Below are 19,003 nucleotides of genomic sequence, written 5' to 3' on the forward strand. Positions count from 1 at the left end.
CGTCGGGCGATTGCATGCGGCGGTGATGGTCCTCCTTGGACATGGATATTTGCAGAGCCTGTCTGTCATCTCTCCCGTCGTGCCTGTTGCTGCTGCCCCAGGGTGGTGAGGACTGACAAGCGCCCAACTACTACTGAGATATCGTCCGCGGACTCGGACAACAGCAGCCAGCGACGTCTCCACGCGTCTCCTCTCTCCTCACTGCGCTCGTATCCCAATTGCTCGCCGAGCCGACGCTATCCTCGACGCCGCCACTTGGCCTGCCGACTAGACTGCCTTCCGTCGCTCCATTCTGCCTCCCGGTTTCGCAGTGTGCATGCGCGCGCAGACACCTTACTATTGCTGTGGCTACGCTCCTAGCCCTTCACGTCACGGACCACTGGAGCCATTACGCAGCTTGCCATTCTTCACTTCTCCATCACAGCTGCAATCCTTCGCGGCGACAACCTTTCGCCAGAGACGCAGTCGGCAAAAGTGCTCGACCCCACCAAAGAGCCGCTTCTGCACCTGCGCCGACGACACAAATCTTGACAGTCATCAAAATCCGCCGTGTGTCGGATACCGGGTTGGCTTCCGATTCCTGTATTTGTGGCGATTTGGTAGCGAGCTTGAACAAGCACTAACTCTACTGCCACCTGCCACCAACCAGAAAAGGTCCCTATCCGATTTGTTTCCTCTGCACCTGCCAACCCGGAAGTCCCGTCCACGACCGAGCGGAAAGAAAAATATAGTGCCTCTGCCACGAAAGATTCTTACTGTTCGTACACGCAGCGGCCTGCGACTGTAGCCTCCTCGCTGACTGCCCATCACTGGAGACAGCCCTCGAGTCCTCAAGCCAACTCATTGTCCGCAGCGCACGAGAACTCCTCATTCTGCGTCATACATAACCACAAATCGAATCCTCCATTACCTCAGGCTACTAACGATCGACCGTGAGTGGGGTCTGTCTCACACCTCTTGAGCCTTGAAGGTTCCATACTTCTCGCAAATCCAGACCATCGAAAGGCCTTTGACTAAGGCAGGAACGGCCTCCCAGATCCGGCTGCCCTCTCACTTCTGGCATCCACTCTCTTGAAACCTGCATATCTTTCCCACTAGAAGGCTTGGGTCGCCTAGTCTCCCCACGATTGACGACATCCCAATCCGTTGTCGTTGATCCAGCTCGTCGCGGAGCCCGGATTATATCTCTCTGGTTGCGCTTGCTGCGGCCCGGCGTGCGCACCCATCTCTTCCTACCTTCACACTTCTGGTCGTCGCAACGGCATTCCATCCGCGACGGTGACGTGAACAATTTTGGGCTGTGGAAGTTCAGAAGCCGCCGCAAGGAAGAGGGACCGGAAGGACTCAGCCGCAGTTGATCGTTGCAGGTGGCCGTTGTGAAAGAAGCAGGTACGCCGCCGCCGGGCGATCGTGGCTGTTCCCAAGCGTCCGTCCTGTTACCCGATATCAATACCAGCGTACCTGCTGCAACTGCTGGTTCTCCACGTTCTGATGAACGGGACGCAAATCTTCTAACCTCGAACGACGACTACCACATCCAACATCATCAATACCACATACCGAATTCGTCATTCGGTCCATCAATACCACGAACACCTTTGGCATCTCGACTCTTCTTGCTTACCTCGAGCTTCACTGGACGCTGCGACACCTCCCAAGTCATCAGTGACGCTTCGCCTCGCACCTCGACAGTCGACCATTTCGCACAGTCGTCGATATTCTCCTGAGGTGTCGAGAGGAGGGCGGAACCAAGACTCGATTTTCTGGTTATCTTCTCTCTTCGACCATTCTCTCTCGTCTCTTCTTCTCTCTCCTACCTCATCACTGCTGGAGATTTCCGCCTTCGACGTCTTTTCGAACCACTGGCAAACACGTACTCTAGACTCCTGAGTTACCTCAGGCCTACAACATGCCACCCATGTTGTTGAAAGAGAATTGTCGCATGAGCATTCGTCAACAGCCCATGCGCGCTCAAGTCGTCCAGGAGAACAACCCAAAGAATCGCAAGCCGATCGATCCTCCGCCGATCATAGAGCTGAAGTACAACGCTGAGCACGACCCGATCAACGCCAACTGGATGGTCAGCCCACGCACATTCATGATGGTCACGTTGGTGGCAGTCAAGGACGGTCAAGATGAACACGTACCAGGAAAATACCTGATCGGACAGACTGTGTCTTCGTTGCACAGGCTGAAGGACATCAACAACAAGGGTGAGAGGACATCCGGGCGATTTGCGAACGCAGTTCTTCAATATGGATAGTGCACTGACAGTCTCATTAGACGGAGGGTTCTTTGTCTTTGGCGACATTTCTGCGCGCAAACTCGGGACCTACAAGCTACGCTTCAGCTTGTTCGATACCGCTCCGTAAGCACAGACGGAATGGCACTCTAGTCGCAATGCTAACAGTCATAGGGATGCCGAGGACGTTCACTTCATGGGTGTCATAGACACAGATCCCTTCCCAGTGCTCCCACAGCGCGACTTTGGCAGCATGTCCGAATCTACACATCTCACACGCACATTCTCGGATCAAGGAGTGAAGCTACGAGTGCGCAAGGACAATCGTGCCATCTCCGGGTGAGCTTCCCTCCCTCGCTTCCCGTATGAACGCTGCTGACATTTCACAGAATTGGAAACAAGCGTTCTTACAACACTTCGCCGCCAGACACCACTCCGCCATCAACACATCCAGGAACTTACGGCGGAGGAGCAACCGATCACTACTCAGCACATTCGCCAGGTGGGAAACGACAACGCTCCAGCGCAGACTACGAGGGCTCGCATCTGTATCAGCATATGCCGGTCGGCGAGCCTCCCATGCCACACTACACCAGCGCGATTCCAAGCGGCACACGATCGTGGAGCAACGAGCAGCAACGCATGCATGGCAGCTACAGCCAGCAGACTCAATCTCCCATGAGCATGCCAATGATGAATCGCGTGCAACAAACAGTCAGCGTACCCGGAGCCAATGGATGGCAGACCATGAACCAACAACAAACTGCACTTCCATCGCCATCGTCAAGCGGCAGCAATCAGCAACCGTCATATCCCGCAGTCGCAGGCCAGCAGCAGCAACCCTCACTGTTCGGCGACCCTGGCTCAGCTGCAAGCGCGATTCCTCGCCAGTATTACAACAACAGCTATCAGTACCAAGCTCAAGGCCAGTACCAAAATCAAACCGCAGAGTCTCAATCAACATACCCGGATCTCCAAATGCCAGGAAGCTCGATTCCGGATTCAGGAGGTTTGGCTTCCGCTCACAACCAGGCCTACAGTTCAGGGTACATTCAATCGAATGGTAGTCTGTACGCGAGCGAGACAGGCGAAGCACCGGCACCTTACGCCTACATGGGAAACAGTCAACATCATAATCTTTAGCAGAGTGGACGACTCTCCTATCGACGCTCGGGCGATCGAAGGCCAGACGACCCTGAAGAGCCGGTGTCACCGAAGACAGTGCCTCGATGGTGATCTCGCCGGAGCGCCGGAATGCACACGCAAGTTTCAATTACCACGACTTTCACCATTACATCTGCGGCGTTTTCCTTCTTCTGATCACACAAATTTCTCGAATGCCTGCAGAGTCGCCAACACCGACATGCAGTAGGGGCAACATGTCAAATTATGCCTAAAGGACCGCGGATCCACCGGCTCCGCCGCGCTACTGCATGCACCTCGTAGACGGTTGGACATGGCATCCGAGCCGTCCCAAGATTTCTGCATACACCAACCCGGTGATCGGCGGGTCGAGGATTGCCGCACATCAAACAAAGCCAAGCAATGCACCTCGCGAACTCTGCAATCACGATCAACGACAACATCTCCCACCATCGACACCTTCCATCATCATGCGGCAATGACTGCAAGGACTGGAGCTGTTCATCTTGCAGCAAAGAGCTCTCAAGCTCGTGTTGAAAGCTGCACCGGATGAAAGCCAACGATTGGCGAGGAGATGTCTCACTTCTTTCCAAACGCACGATTTCACGCGCCTGCTTTATTTCACGATTGTCGGTTTCTGCTTTTGTGCTTGGCTCTTTCAGGAGCGTGCTTTCCATTCCGGCGAAAACTAATGGTATAGAGGGGAGGATTCTCTGATTTTTTGCTGTTGCTTTGTGAGCTGCGAGCAAGTACGTACGCGTGCTTGAGTGACGATGATTGATATGACTACGAGTTACGGAAAGGGAAGAACGCGATGCCGGCGGCGGGCTCAGTGCAGTATGGGGCAGGGGCTCGTTGGCCTTCGCTCTATACGGCGGCCCGATCGTACAGGACTGTTTGTACAGAGCGTGGAGGTTTTGTTGTACAGTGGATGCTTATCCTTGCTTTCTTTCTGATGCTTCTTGTACAATACCTATTACTTGTATTAATTTGAGACCAAACAGAACCTCCACAACTTCGAGCTCGCTTGTCTTTGAATAGGAATGCTCGCTTCACCGTCGGATGGCCAAGCTACCGAAGGAAACATCAGGAGATCATGTCTGCCCTGTTCTTGGCGCCAATGTCGATGTCTTACCAGGTGTTGTGCGCTATCGAGGACGACTCCACCACACCTCGCGGCAAAGCTGATGATGTGCATCATCAATCATGCTTCAAGCTTGGATCCTTCGCGTTTGCTCGCTTCGACAGAATTTCCCATCGGGCACAGGCGAGGATGTATATTGGATGTTCGGCAGTAAGCATCGGGAATTCATAGCAATCCTTTCTATACGAGCATTATTTGAATTGATCCCGCGACACCAGGTGCCCTCTTGCATGTATTGCGCAAGCGACGCGTGGGAGGGTTAGATGTTCCATGGCCCGTGGCTTCGTAGACAGTTCGCTCGCAACCAAGTATTCGACACGCCTTGTGGACAGCACGACTGCACGATGTCGGGACAAACCCCATGCACCAGGGCATTATATTCAATGCGCCTCTGTGGAGGTTCTACGACCAGAATTCGCTCCCCATTCGTGATGCTCGACGGCGCTGGCTGTCCATACCTACATGACAAGCAGCGCTTTTCGCCGTCCTCATCCGCCACAGCCACGCGAGAGACTCCATCAAGAGTGGCTGTACTTCCGAGTGGTCCGGCATTTTTCTTCACAAATGCGTGACAGAAGTCAAGGTGAGGCCAAGGGTGCTTTTCGGCGTTCTGGTTGGTGAGCTCGACCAACGCCCCCAACTCCCGCTTGCGGCGTTTTCGTTTTTGCCGGTTGGAACAGGCAAGGCGGCTTGGACGGATGCATGTACGCGAAGGTCTAATAGATGAAGGTTTTGGGGGCTGGGTCGATCGTTCTGGTTGGTTGCGAGTGCAGATGGATCGCATGATGTCGTATCGGTTGCAGGGCATGGTGGGTTTGGGGGCGTTTACAGTACTTGAGTCGAATGATTTGGGCGGAACATGTGGTTTTACCTCGGAGCATTTCTGTTCAAGGCAATGCACTTAGACGAGAAGCACGTTGCTGAAATGCAATCCGCGAAACGAGTAGGAGATGTATGTGCTCCCGGTTCCAAATAGAAACGATGGCAAGAAGATATGGCACACGGCGATCAGATTAGAACAGAGATACTTCGGATGGACAATCGAACGAGGAATCAGGATGGCGGGGGTTCCGCCTAGGAGCCAATTATGGGTCGCTTGGTCCTCATCCCAGGCTCAGATCAGGACCTTTCCTGGCTGCTGGATCTCCGTGAACCGTAGCATATTCAGGTAGTCAGGGTACCCGCTTGTAGCATTTCAGGAGGGCTCAGCTCAATTCCTACCGGCGCAGCATGTCAGAGAGAGGCTGAGCAGTGTTCACATGCAATCACCTGCAGAAACGCGTCTCGCTTGGTCCCTCGGCAGGCCTGCAAACGCCGCCTGTTGCCGCAGCGAGGTCCTGACCACCAACATGACACAGGTACAATATGCAGTGACGAAGCAAAGCCGGGCAGAAGAACGAAGTCGAAGACCTGACAGATCGATCGAAAAGCGGAGAACGAGCAAGTCGATGTGGCGAGCAGTGCTGTACAAACTATGTGGCGTTTCGGTTCTCGAGGAGGATCCACTGTGAGTCCGGTCAAGGCGATGTACGAAGGAGTTAATTTTCCTTGAATCATAGGCGGGAGCTCCCGCACCCCGCGTTTATCGTCGATCCGAGAAAACAACAAAACAACACAATCTCTTTTAACTTATTGCGCAACAACAACATGGAATACGAACGATATAGGAGGTATCCTAAAATCCCTAATAGTGCCTCTCCAACACTACGTCGAATTTAGCAAAAACGGTTAAGAAGGAAGTACTTACTACGCCCTCGAAGTCTACCTCTATTTCTGAAGCCCTCTACCTTCGAGCAGCTTAAGGAACGCGTAACTAAGCTCGAATACCAACTCCAACAAGCCCTCGACGCAATCGCTACGCTTAAGGACCGTCTCTACGATGCACAGAGTTAAAAGGAGCACTAAGGGCTAGCAGCTACGGATTAACAAGATACCTCGACGTAAGTTAAAGCCTACAGAGCGTACCTTCCTCGTTAGAGCGATGTTAGCCGGTGCTAGTTAATACAGCCTCGAACAGAGGTATAGTGTTAAGCAGTCGACGATATTAAGGACCCTTACGCGTGTTAAAGAGAAGGCAGAAGAGCTAGGAACGGACATATTCGACATACGGCTGTACGAGTCTAAGGAGCGTTGTAGCCGGCCAGAGCACCTTACTAACGAGCAGCGCTCTTAGCTCGTTGCCATTGTTACTAGCGATAGGGCTTATCGTGAAGGGCAGTCGTGTGAATACACCGAGGAAGGTAGCTTCTTCTACAACGAGCTAGTAGATGCTAGCCTTCTACGCATATTAATGTCTACCTTCGAGTCTGTAATATATAGCTATAGCTACGCACGAAGGAAGCAAGGCTAGAAACCAGAGCTCACACCGGCGCAAGAGATTAAACGGTGGAAGTAGTGCATTGCTTACAACCCCGATAATCCTTTAACAAAGGTAGCCTAGCACCGTGTTATCTTTACTAACGAGACACTAGCGAAGGTCGGCATCTAGCGTAGCTATTAACGCGCGTGGCTTAAGACTAATAAACGATACGAGAAGGACGTCGTTAAGAAGAAGCAGAACAAGTACTTAGAGCTGCAGTTTTACGGCTCCTTCTGCTACGCAGAGATAGGCCTATGCTATGTGTTTGGCAAGGAAACTAAGGAAGAGAAGATAGCAGCTAAATACGCCCTTGCGTAGGAGAATATCGAGAAGAACGTAGCCGGTGTGCTTACGCAGATAAGCGGCTCTTAAATTAACGAACGCAATAGCCGGTTAAAGAAGAAGCTACGCAAGGCAAAGCAGGCTACACTATACAAGAGAGATAACAGGACACGCGGTAGTATTAATAGTTATCGACACCGTGAGAAGGTGCTTAAAGAACGACTGTTTCCGTGGATTAGAGATATAGAGTTACGCTTTAAACAGAGCGATAACAACGACACTAGCTACCTTTAGAAGGAGTTTATTGTTTACGAGGATAGTGCACTAGCACACCGCTCTCGCATAGCTAACGAATACTATAACTTCAACGGCATTAAGAAGTAGCTCTTACTACCGTATTTACCTAAGTTTAATGCCGCTAAACACGCGTAGCTATAGCTTAGAAGGCACCTTACTACGCACTATCTAGCGTCTATAACTAAGGAAGAATGCGAGCAGCAATAGACTAAGGAATAGCACAACCTTAGTAACAACTACATGCACGTTGTAAGGCAATAGATAGACTTACTAGATAAGAAGATTAGACGGTGTTTAAAGGACAGAGGTAGTAATCACTAGCATAGTTAACAGCCTATATAAATTACTAAGAAACTTACTAACAACACCTCTAACAACACCTCAAAACACCTTAAATTGCGACGAGCTATAAACATAAAAACCCTTAATTCATTGCACTATCACCGAGTCTCAGAATGGCTTATTTACCGGCCAAAACAGCGTGTTTTGAGACTGAGATGTGGTGCCAAGGATTTAGTGCTATGCATCACTAAAAACTAACTCCTTCGTATTTCCAGATCTGAGGAGAGGCGTTGTCATTCGAAATCGGTGGACGTGCATGTGATGTGCATCGCGGTGCACCTCCAGGTCTTTGTCTGCTGCGCGTGGCCGACACGACGGAATCGTGATACAACAAGTGTTCGATGGTGTCGGGCGTCGTTTAGTAGCGAGATCGTCGTCTGGTGAATTACGTAACGTGGTATCGATATGGAAAGGCCCTCAGCGATGGGAAGCTTCGAGTGCGATGAAGTGAAGTCCAGTCAACTCGCTCCTCCCTTGACAAGACCGCGACGCGACTTTGTGTTTCGTAACCATGCGAGGAGCATGTATACCAAGTATCGCTAACCATTTCACTTTGACTCGGATCTGCCCGGGCAGGCAGCAGAACCGCTCCCAACGGGCGCTTCAGAGCCTAACAGCAAGGAGCACATCAGATATTGCCTTCTCGTGGAACGGTACGCCATGAAGATCACGGCAAAGACATTCATCAACGCAGCACGTGTTCGGCAGCTCAGGCGATGTTGGACCCGCAGCGTGGTTGGGCCTGTGTTCAGGGAACGTACTCTACCATGGGACTCAGAATCCTCGTTACCAAGAACGAAGAGCTCACAAGGCAAGACGAGCACTGCTCATCCGGACTGAAGACTCTGGTAGCCGGAAACAGGGCAAGTGTCGATTGCGCAAGATAGCCTTCCACCAAAACTTCGCAAATCGTGTTCGGCGAAACCTCATGGTACAATAAAATTACAAGCATCAATCCGCTGGGTGTTGGCAAGCAAGCAGCCGCGCAATACAGACTGCCTGGATGTTCGTGCTGAGCAGCTTGACTTGCTGCAATTCAAACAGTTCAGTCGTCGATGTCGTTTGATGCTCAGGCAGACTTCGTGAGACGTGATGAAGTACTGCGATGCCGATAGCTCAAGTTCAACCACCAACATGGCCAAAAGCTGGGCTGACAGCCTCTCTCATCACTCATACTGGATCTCGTCATCCTCCTCGCCGGGCGCGTCTTCATCTTCGTCATCTTCCATTATCGCGTCCTTCTCTCGCTCTTCATCCTCGACAGCAACCTCCAACTTATCGGCATCATCTTCCTCCGCCACAGCAGAAGCGGTGAATGCAACGTCAGCTAGAGTGCTTCGTGTACGTCGTAGACTGCCTCCCCGTTCCCGGCCTCCACGGTCTCTTCCGGCACGGCTGCTAGGACTAGTAGCACCGCCGTCCCTCTGGCTACGACTAGCATGACTACGTCTCGCGGGAGTATTGTAGTTGTTGCGACCGCTGCTGCGTCTGCCCACCGGGCGACCAGGTCGGCGTTTGGCGGTGGGCATGCCGGGAACAGGAGGAAAGACCTCGAACCGGGTAGGTGGAATGTGGCCAGCAGAGTCAGGTTGGGATCCGGACCCGCTGGCGGAGATGGTTTGGAATGACGCAGGGCTCGCGGCGGCGGAGTTGGGAAAGGAGTGCGCGTGGGGCGGCGCATGTTTCGAGCCGTTGGGCGTCTTCCGAGGTGAGCGGCGGCCTGGAGAGCCAGCTGTGCGATCTGGGGAGGCGGCCATTGCGTTTGCCTTTTGCGTCAAATCAAGAGCTGGAGGTGGAGTCTTCTTACGAGACTTTGGCGAAGGACTATTGCTCTTGCCATTGGGTAGGAGTGGCGGGGCCAGCTCAATTGTCTCGGTAGCGACCACACTCTGCTCGGTCTTCTGCGCCGTCTCTTTCGGCACTTTCCCCTGCACGTTTGCTTTTAGAGATTGCATATCTTCAGCAGGATCGTCTCGAGGAGCGACGGTCTGAAGAGGCTGATTCGTCTCCTCGCCCATTGCGAAAAGATTCGTCGGCCGACCCATAACGTACGGCGTCCAACACAAGCGCGCGGGATCAATCTTGATGGTAGCCTTCTTCTCCGCCTTCTCGACGTACTCTTTCATGTAGTCGTAGTCGAGGCGCAAAGCATAAGAACGGGTGATTGGATCGCGCACCAAGAAACGGAGGGCTTCGAGCGTGGCGATGATGTCGTCTGGAGTCATTCCTGTCTCCTTGGCGATGTCCACAATCGAAAGTGGAGGTGCTGGATCACTTGCCGTGGCCTCCCTGCCCTTGTAGCGCAGCAAGAGCTTGCAAAGGACTGTGCGCCAGTAGGATCGATATGACACCAGACCCATGTCCGAGAGAGGCTTCTCGGGCGAGCCAGTACGCTTCTCGACTTTCGTCAGAAGGTATGAGAACTCGATCAAGACTCTGCCGAAGCCTCGCCGCATGTGAACAGGAAGGACCAGGATGCAGGAAACGTTGTTTCCAGGATTACTGAGAGCCGGATCTGCCGCTGTACCCTCCAGGTCAGCATCAGCTCCGCCATCTGCTTGAGGATTGTTGCTGTCATCGAAGGATGTGCGAGGGTCCAAAAGAGGCGCAGACCCGCAGCCTCGCTTCTCTTTTGAGAAATAGCCAACAAAATGACAACCGAACTCATCGTTCTCAGTCATGATGTAGAAGAGGAACGGTTCGACATCGTAATAAAGCGTTTTTGATCCCAAGAACAACTTTGCCAGCAGACAGAGGTTCTGGCAGTAGAGAGGATTTCTCCGACCGTCTACCTCGAAGAATGACAGTGTGGTTTCGGCGCCTGTCTCCGAGTTCGTAACATGGTCGCGATAGATTTCGTCTCCCGGAGGGTGCTTAGCTGAGCACTTCAGCTTGTGACGCCAGGCAACATAGTCCGAGCTCATGTACTTCAGACAGAACTCGCATATGTAGAGGTGTTTGTTGCGGCTGTATTCCTCTGGGTATGGCGCAGCATGCCATGTATCGATTTCGTACTGGCCAAAGTTGATGCATTTGATCTTGCTTGGTTGACCAGCCTGCTTCGACCGCGCCGGCGTTTCGCCATTCGTCTGCGCGACCCGCTCTTTCCATTCCTGCTCCGCTTTTTCACGCGCATTTTGAAATGCTTGTCGGTCGGCGTCCTGTGGGTACGTTCGTGTTGTGTCGGCTTCCGCGTCGGTGAGTATGCCACCATATGGCTTCGCTTTCGACTCATCCATTTCGCGATCTTGGAAGGGGAAGAATGGATTAGTGTACATGGTTGTTTGTACTGTTGGAAAGTGGGTAGTATTCTCCTCTGGCTCCGCAGTCACAGTTACGCGAGTGTTCCGAATTCTTCTTTGTCGATCGCGTTCGCGACGCTTCCGTTTCTTTTCGACATCGCGCTGGATCTGGTCCCATTGCGCAACAGTCACAGCAATGCTGATAATGGCAGACTTCGGTTCATCCGACATGGACACAATCCAGGCGCCGTGTCTGCGGCTCTTTTGATTTCGTTGTGGTCGCCCGGAACGCGACTTGGGCGAGCTTGGTCCGTCCAACGCATCGACCTCGTCAAGTTGGGCATTTTCGTCACCGCCAAGGGCAGAAGCTCCTGCATCATCAGCGTCTTCTTCTGCGTTCTCGATTTGCTTGAAATCATGTGGCTCGTGGTCGTCTATCGGACTCGTCCTCGCACGCTTCCGAATGGCAGCTCGAGGCGGCTCATCGATGTCTTCTGAAGGGGTCTTGCGCTTTCTAAGCGACCTCGATCCATCCATCTCGTCGTCTGGCAGGATCAAGGTGTTGAACACAGAATGCGAGCCAGGCTTGATACCACCACGGACGGCTGGCAACAGATCTCGCGCCATCTTCGGTGCCGACGATCCCCGACGGGTCGACAACATATGAGGCACATCTTTGAAATCCTCTTCGAGTCCATTTTCGACACATTCGGAGCAGCGCCAGTGGGCGGCATCTGCAGAAGTGTAAGTGTGTCTCCTTTATGTTTTACGATTACACAAGCATGTGTTGGCTGGCCGATCACAAGATCCTACGTACCTTCGTCGGAAGCTAGCGAGCCTGCGGTTCTGGCACATTGCCGATGGGCTGCAGGAACGTCAGCGCTTGGACCCCTCATGTTGATTTCATTCGTTCTTTTGCCGCAAATCTTCCATCTTCCATCTTCCGACATTCAACATCAACTCAAATGCTCTAACTTCAATCAACTTACCATTGTCACCACAAACCGAACATGCCAGATATTCCTCATAATCCTCGCTTGGATCGTTGTCCTCAGTCTGTTGGCAGAAGCTGCGGTTCACGTTAGCATTCGTGCGATTGCGTCGACGCGTTGCAACATACACGCAGCGATTGGCATCTGCATTCGCAATCTTTTGATCCTCCTCCAGATCGTCAGCGGCCTCCCAGTCCTCTTCTTCGGCTTGACTGCTCTCATCGGAATCTGCGTCTCGGTCTGGTTCTTCGACAACGGATTCCTCGTCCTCTGGGATCCTGCGGGCCCTCGATCTGGCAGATCTCGTCTTCACAGCACCAACGAATTCGCCCTCATCGTCATCCTCGTCTCCTTCCGCATCTGCGTCTGTGCCTTCATCATCGACCTCAGCCTCATCATCCGGTTCGCCCGGCGCATCTAGCTCTTCCTCGTCCAATTCCTCGGCCACAGGTGCGTCATCGTCCTCCTCCACTGCCATCTCCTGTGCTTGTGCCTTGTAATTCACGCCGCGACTGCGCAGCCTGGTGGGCGTGGCCGCCGCACGGTTTAGGACAATGGTCGCCAGCTTGCCTATCGGGCTTCCCCCACGCCCATGGATTTGCCCGAGCGGACTTCTAGCGCCCGTGATCGCTCACCCGCGAAGTGCTTGTGCTTGTGATGGCATGCGGCTATGCTCGCGGCCGCCCTTGTCTCATATGCCAAATGCTCTCTCAGACGTGACTCCTTGTCTTTCCACGCGTAGTTTATCTTCGACTGTACTCTAGCGTGGTCGAGACCAGGTACGCGATGTCCTGCACTCTTGAGCGTATCGCAGTCGTATGAGTGTAGTCGTATGAGTGTAGGTAGTCGTGACTAATCCAGCTTGTTCGGAAATGGGTGTTTCGGAGCTCAAATTGGTCGTGTCGCGTATTATTCGCGGTCCAGTGGGTGAATCGAGACGGATGACGGCGATGATGAGTGCTCGACGGTGCGAAGGGCTTTGTAGCGGTGCTGTTCGTTGTCCTCAGCGCATCCCTTCTACGTTGTTGGAGCTCGTCGAGCTCGCAAGCCGAGCAACAAAGTGCTGGGACGTGAGTCGCTCGCTTCGATCGCAGTGTGGAATTTCCGTACGTATGCACTATGAGAGTCGCGTCGAGAGTTGTGATGTGAAGGAAGCGGGTGAAGTGATGAGATTGTGGTAAAACCACATCTCAAGGTTGAAGTTGCTATTCGTTCCAAGTCGAGATCGCGCTAAGACTTTTGTCCCACCCAGTCGCTACTTCTATCACGACCACCTCATCTGCGCCAGCTGCAGCCGAGCACGACCGCTTCACCTTTCAACGTCGCGCACGCTGCGCTTGAGAACACCAAAACTGCAATCAACATGTGCGTGCAGCGTCGCCGAACTTTTCCGCGCTCAAGGCTTGTACTGACAACATCGTAGGGGCGTGCCATTCGAGTCCCTCCTCCCATACGTGGTCTGCACCGCCGTACGTCCTTCCGAACACCTCAACCACGACCGCAAGCCTACGTATCAGACCAGGATATTAACTCCACGATCTAGTTCTTCGGCCTCACCGGCGCGGGACTTTCAAAGCTCAGACACATGCAAAATGGAGGAAAGCGACCAAGGCATTCGATCGACCAATGGGATAAGCAGAGTACGTGCTGGAGCTCAGAGGGATGTAGAAGACTGTGCGGAGAGCTAATTTTGTGAAAACACAGTGATGGACCGTGACCGAAGGCTCACCGGGTTCCTGAGGGGGCAGACAGACAACACGAAGGCTCCGTCTGGATTTGAGTTGAGCAACCCATGGAGGGTATGTATTGTGCTTCAGAACACCAATGGAGTGCTTCGCTGACTGTAATCATTAGGTCGAGAGGGGCGTCTGTTAGATCAGCACTGCGAGCATTTCAAGTTCGAAAACATCTACATCTTCCGTTACCTTTGATCATCCCTTGGTTTCCGATGGCTCACTGCTCAAGCACCGGCGAATCAGTGCGTGTACGCATCATGCTACTCAAGACCAGGCCTCGATTGTGCCTCAAATCTGAATTCAAGTGTAGTGAGCATTCTGCTCTTATGATTGCACCAAGGCGACCGCCTGCGCCTTCGCCGGTGAGTTCCCTAGTAGGCCGCTGGACGATGAAAAGTCGGCTGAGCTTCCTAGAGCGGGGAATGGTATGCCACCTTCACTAAGCTGTGCGGTCCACACATAGTCTAACGAATCGCCGAGCCTTCTCGCCTTCTGATGTTGTACTAACTAGGCCGTCTTCTGCGAGGAAGTGTTCTGTTAACTTACCAGCAGGTGTGCACTTTGCACCGCATGCTTTTTGAACTCGGTTTGTCCCTCGGCTTCCATGAGCACAAGGAAGCGAGCGCCGCCTCGTCGTCCTCTCGATCACTTCGCTTGTGAAAATTTGCTAGACGCAGTTCACGCGAATATACCCACATCCGGAACGGCACCGCACAATTCGGCCATTCCGAGATGCGACATGATACCAACGAGCTCTCGACCGCGAATGGAATGGAATGTCAGCAATGCAACCGCGTCTGCGCCTGGGCCAAAGCTCGTGGGGCTTGTGCAAGCGGATGAGCATGAGGATCCTCGTCGCCGAGTTGAGATGGCTGGTTATGAGATGGCAGTCCTCATGCGGCCGAGCCAGCCCGTCGCACCCGCGGCAAGTGGAACTGATCTGGTTCAAGTGAGCGGGACTGTAGAAGCGAAATGAGGTCCTGCTTATAAGGCCGTGAGAAGTCTACGAAAGCTTCCTAGCACTACGTAACGTGCAATCTACAGCACCAACGGAAGCGCCGGGTATGGTTTCGTGCTGGCTCGATCCCTACAAGTCGGTGATTCGTAGACCAGATCGTGGAACAACATCCCTTGAGGTAGCGGTACGGAAGGCATCGACAACAAAGCACTCGAACATGTACCGAGAGCATTGTGAAAGGCTCGCAGCGAATAAGTGGAAATGTCCTCAGAATAGAATATCTGCGATTCGCAAATTGTAACAACGTGATGGGTCATCGCGTGCCATGAAACGAACTCCATAAGAAAACCTCCGGCACTTGCTCCACGTGGAGCACAAGCGCCTTGCAGCAAATGAATTACCAACTTCAGCATCCAGGTGTTTGGTAGAGGAATACACTACTCTACACAAGCAATGCCATTTCGAGCACTTCCACTGTGCTGGATAGACTTTGTCGCGTCACGCCGGACTCGGCAGAGTCTCATTTCATATCCATCTTGACGGTGTTGGCCATAAAGGGGCCGTCAAAGGGATCCCAAGTGGGGAGAGAGTTATTACACGACCGCGTCAAAATCTAAAGTCAATTTTCGTTATTCGCGTTGATACAGTTCACGAGCGTCGGGTGGTTCTCATCTCACATCAGCGTTGGCAACCTCCATTAATGCGCAAGACCGGACACTATCATCACAATTTGCCAACTGCCAGTCTCGTGCTGGTTGATGAGATCCTCCAAAGGGCAGCCGTTGATCCTCCGTCATTCCAGAGCGTGAATTATCTGGTACGCCCGTTGAAAACGCCGCAGGTGCAGAGTGGGGCTGGGCCAATAGTCCCCTGCAATTGGACCTCCGTTCGTCTCGACTCGCTCGCTGTCTCTGCTGCCGGGCATCTGAATGATCTGATCCATCTTTCTACACACTTGCTCGCCTGCAACTTCGAGTCGACACCTACGATACTACCGCCGCAACCGGAAGATGTGCCGTACTTCTGGCCCTAAGACCCCATGCCCGCTGTGAAGATCGCGGCAGGGCGCGAAAGTGTTCGCTGGAGCCATCGCGAGGAGAGCCTCTCACCCTCAAATCCACTGGGCCCGGACGCCGAGGCGACAGCGAGAGGCGCGAGGATGCAGAAGAATGCTGCGGCCTACGCGGACTACTACGACAAGCACGATTCGCCGCAAATGCCTCGATACGAAAGCTATGATGGTAGCGGCTACGAGTCTAGTCGGTCCAGTACGCAGCAGTACAACACCAACAAACCACTACCTCGCGAACCAATTGAGCATTATGATCAGCCTTCTTCACCATACGATGAGCCTGCGCCTCAAGATTTCAACGCGAATTTCGACGATTTTCACTTTCACACGCCAATGGAAGAGCCTGCGGGACTGAACATACCAGCGCGACCTCAGAGCCGCAGTCAAGATGCTATGGGACGTCATTTGTTATACGAGACAGCTCTGCTGGACACTCAATTTTACGAGATTCTGGACATCAACGAGGTGGATGAGTTGAAAAAGGAGCACGCGCGATTAAACTCAAGGATCGAGGCTGCGAATCGCAAGCTGACACTGGAGAGCAAGGTGAAGGAGGCAGCACACAACATCCACAGACTTTACACCTCCACAAAAAGGGACGACCATTCGGACACACCTCAATCGTCAGACGGAATTGCAAATGGCACTGACGGTCATCTCAAGAGCGCAGAGCACGTCGGGAGCAATGGCACGCAGGGCGTAGGAGCCCTGCACCAAGCGGAGGAAGAGCTAGCAATGAGCATCAAAGCGGTGGATGACCTGAACGAACAGATCAAGACTCTCCTCGTGCGCAAACAGACGGTCGAGAGCAGTCTTCTGAGGCATACGGCTGCGGTGCTAGCCGAGCAAGCAAGCGCATCCTCTAATGGTCATACCTACCATGATGATAATGATGCGATGGGCTTCGCACCTGATGAGTTTGACGGAATTCGTGACATACTGAAGGGCGGTCCTGGCGGGTCAGCAAAGCAGGACAATGTGCAGAGAATACAGGAGGACCACGAGCAGAAGCTATTCGATATGCAGAGTCGTCTCGAGCAGCTCAACTCCCAACTTCGAGGTGTTATTGCGGAAGCCAGCCGCGGCCGTGGGGCACTGCCTGCACCGGAGCTTGATCATGATCGGTCTGCAGACGTGAATGATCGCCTCGACGGCGCGTTTGCTGCTCTTGCGAACAATGTACGAGTAATCGAGCAGGAGCAGCAGCATCAGACTGCTCACTCGGCTATTGAAGAACGACTGGCCGACTTGAACGCTCGTTTACATCAGACAATGCAGTCGTCTCCTGATATGGATGCGGTCGACGAACTTCGACAGCCTCCGCCAGCGACTGGACAAGGCTACCAGAAACAGCTGCAGCACCTCGATGACAGCGTACAAACGGTGGACAGAGTCCTTCGCAAACATCAGGAGGATCTGCACAGCGCACGTGAAGCGAATGATGGCGCATCAAGAGCACTCGAGGAGGCACAAACCAAAGCTGGAAAGTCGGCTGAATACGAGAATGTGATATCTGGATTGTGGAGCATCCTCTCATCGGACGAATCCACAAGAGACAACGCAGATGATGCCGACAGCTCGCCAATCACTCCACTGCGAGAAGACTTCTCTCTGCCGGCGTTCAATGCACGTGTCCAGCATATTTTCGACGTCGCAAAGGGGTCGAAAGTGCAGCAAGACATTCTCCGGCGACAAATTCAACAGCAGCGTGATCTCAACGGCAAGTCCGAAGATGAGAAACACGCAGAAGTGATGGAGCTCCGAGGGCGGTATGATGAGCTCAGCGCCGCATTCGATGCTACACAGCTAGAACTAGCCAAATCCATGGCGAGCAATGAGCAGGGTGAGCGGGAGGTCAACGAATCCCGTAGCGAGATGGTGAACGTCATGAACGAGGTGGATCAGCTTCGCAAAATGGTTGATGAAACGCAAGCCCGAGCGAAAGAGGTCGATGGTCGCAGTGCTCAGCTCGCCGCGGACAATATCGCAACCGGACAAGCGTACGCGGAGCTCCAGCAGGAGATGGAGAATCTCGAGTCCGAAGTCGTTCGACTGACGACCGAATTGACCATGGCTAAAGCCGACCTTGATGGTGCCTACGGCACACGGCAAGAACGTAAGAAGGAAGCCGGCGTCGCAGAGCAGGATATGGAAGCGCTGGAGAAACTCAAGGATCAGGAGATCCAAGCTCTTAGGAAGAGTCAAGCAGATCGTACCAAGCTTCTAGAGACCGAACTGCAGGACATGATGGATGAGTTCCAGGCGATGGCGAGGGAGAGCCTAGAGCTGGAGAAGGAACGCGGACAGCTGGAAGGAACGATCGATGCATTGAAAGAGAAGTGCGACCAACTTGAGGCCCAATTGGCAGACGAGAGGGTCGCCTCGATCGGGACCAAAGCGCCAGTTGAAGGGAGCCCGAGGGAAAGTACGAGCGTGATGGTGCTCAGGCAAGAGTTCAAGAGGATGATGCGCGAGGCGCGAGCGGAGGGCATTCGAGCTTTGCGGGTATGTCCTACACCACATTGCGTCGATGTGTATCTTGAAACTGACCATAATCCAGACTGAGCAAGAAGAACGACGCAAGATCGAAGGCGACCTCAGGCGCCATCGACAAGCCGCCGGTCCCTTAGGTCGCCAGGGCCTTGTTGCGCCGCCATCACCTCGTCCATCGTCCCGAAGCTCACATAGTCGATCCGGTACCCTCTTGAGCAACAGCGGCAGTGCTGCGGCAGTTGTGAACGGAGTGCAGAGCAACTCATCGACGCCTGCCTCCAAGACAACGACCTCGAGCACGGCGGTTACTGCTGCGGGTTGAGCGCGTCCCAACTGCCATTTCACCTCGCATGTTTTATTACAGCATTTACATTCAGCATATTCGCATTTACGCAGCAGCCAAGAGAGAACGGCGGAGTTTTAGGGATGAAGACATAACCGAGAAAGTACATGATACATACTGATTTTTGACGAAATGATTGCCAGTTATATTTTTCTTTGCTGAACGCTGTGAATGTAGCGCACCTTTCATGGCGACAGCATAGCATTATTAGCATGCCTTTAGATTATTAGCATTCGCAGCAGATTGCACTTGGACATTGGAGGTCAATCCTCGTCTACTTTCCACGTCCCACAGGCGCCGTAGCCTATATGTAACTTATTGGACTTGGAAAGCTCTAGCAAATATGCGTCAAGGTAAT

The 19,003-nt window shown here is 53.1% G+C and overlaps 5 protein-coding genes across 5 annotated transcripts; 4 read left to right on the forward strand and 1 right to left on the reverse strand.

Annotated features, from left to right (window-relative positions):
• Nucleotides 1-1,263: 1,263 nt before the first annotated feature.
• Nucleotides 1,264-3,385, forward strand: MYCGRDRAFT_108742 (uncharacterized protein; the record flags this gene model as incomplete). The annotated part of the gene is made up of 4 exons (XM_003853921.1): nucleotides 1,264-2,213; nucleotides 2,284-2,353; nucleotides 2,417-2,581; nucleotides 2,632-3,385. The coding sequence occupies 4 exons, from the start codon at nucleotides 1,910-1,912 to the stop codon at nucleotides 3,383-3,385; spliced, it is 1,293 nt and encodes a 430-aa protein (XP_003853969.1).
• Nucleotides 3,386-5,388: 2,003 nt separating this feature from the next.
• Nucleotides 5,389-6,422, forward strand: MYCGRDRAFT_91921 (uncharacterized protein; the record flags this gene model as incomplete). Its single annotated transcript, XM_003853922.1, has 3 exons — nucleotides 5,389-5,481; nucleotides 5,888-6,036; nucleotides 6,290-6,422. 3 exons carry the CDS (start codon nucleotides 5,389-5,391, stop codon nucleotides 6,420-6,422), a joined length of 375 nt encoding a protein of 124 aa, XP_003853970.1.
• Nucleotides 6,423-8,975: 2,553 nt separating this feature from the next.
• Nucleotides 8,976-12,521, reverse strand: HAM2401 (histone acetyltransferase, MYST family; the record flags this gene model as incomplete). The annotated part of the gene is made up of 4 exons (XM_003854259.1): nucleotides 8,976-11,785; nucleotides 11,869-11,916; nucleotides 12,041-12,120; nucleotides 12,172-12,521. 4 exons carry the CDS (start codon nucleotides 12,519-12,521, stop codon nucleotides 8,976-8,978), a joined length of 3,288 nt encoding a protein of 1,095 aa, XP_003854307.1.
• An 863-nt stretch (nucleotides 12,522-13,384) lies between these two features.
• MYCGRDRAFT_57074 (uncharacterized protein) lies at nucleotides 13,385-14,045 on the forward strand (the record flags this gene model as incomplete). The annotated part of the gene is made up of 5 exons (XM_003853923.1): nucleotides 13,385-13,408; nucleotides 13,467-13,512; nucleotides 13,587-13,683; nucleotides 13,748-13,842; nucleotides 13,898-14,045. Coding segments are annotated over 5 exons (261 nt in total).
• A 1,670-nt stretch (nucleotides 14,046-15,715) lies between these two features.
• On the forward strand, nucleotides 15,716-18,624 carry MYCGRDRAFT_108745 (uncharacterized protein; the record flags this gene model as incomplete). Its single annotated transcript, XM_003853924.1, has 2 exons — nucleotides 15,716-18,314; nucleotides 18,370-18,624. 2 exons carry the CDS (start codon nucleotides 15,777-15,779, stop codon nucleotides 18,622-18,624), a joined length of 2,793 nt encoding a protein of 930 aa, XP_003853972.1.
• Nucleotides 18,625-19,003: the final 379 nt, after the last annotated feature.

The sequence above is a fragment of the Zymoseptoria tritici genome, chromosome 3 (assembly GCF_000219625.1).
Source record: "Zymoseptoria tritici IPO323 chromosome 3, whole genome shotgun sequence".
Lineage (NCBI taxonomy): Eukaryota > Fungi > Ascomycota > Dothideomycetes > Mycosphaerellales > Mycosphaerellaceae > Zymoseptoria > Zymoseptoria tritici.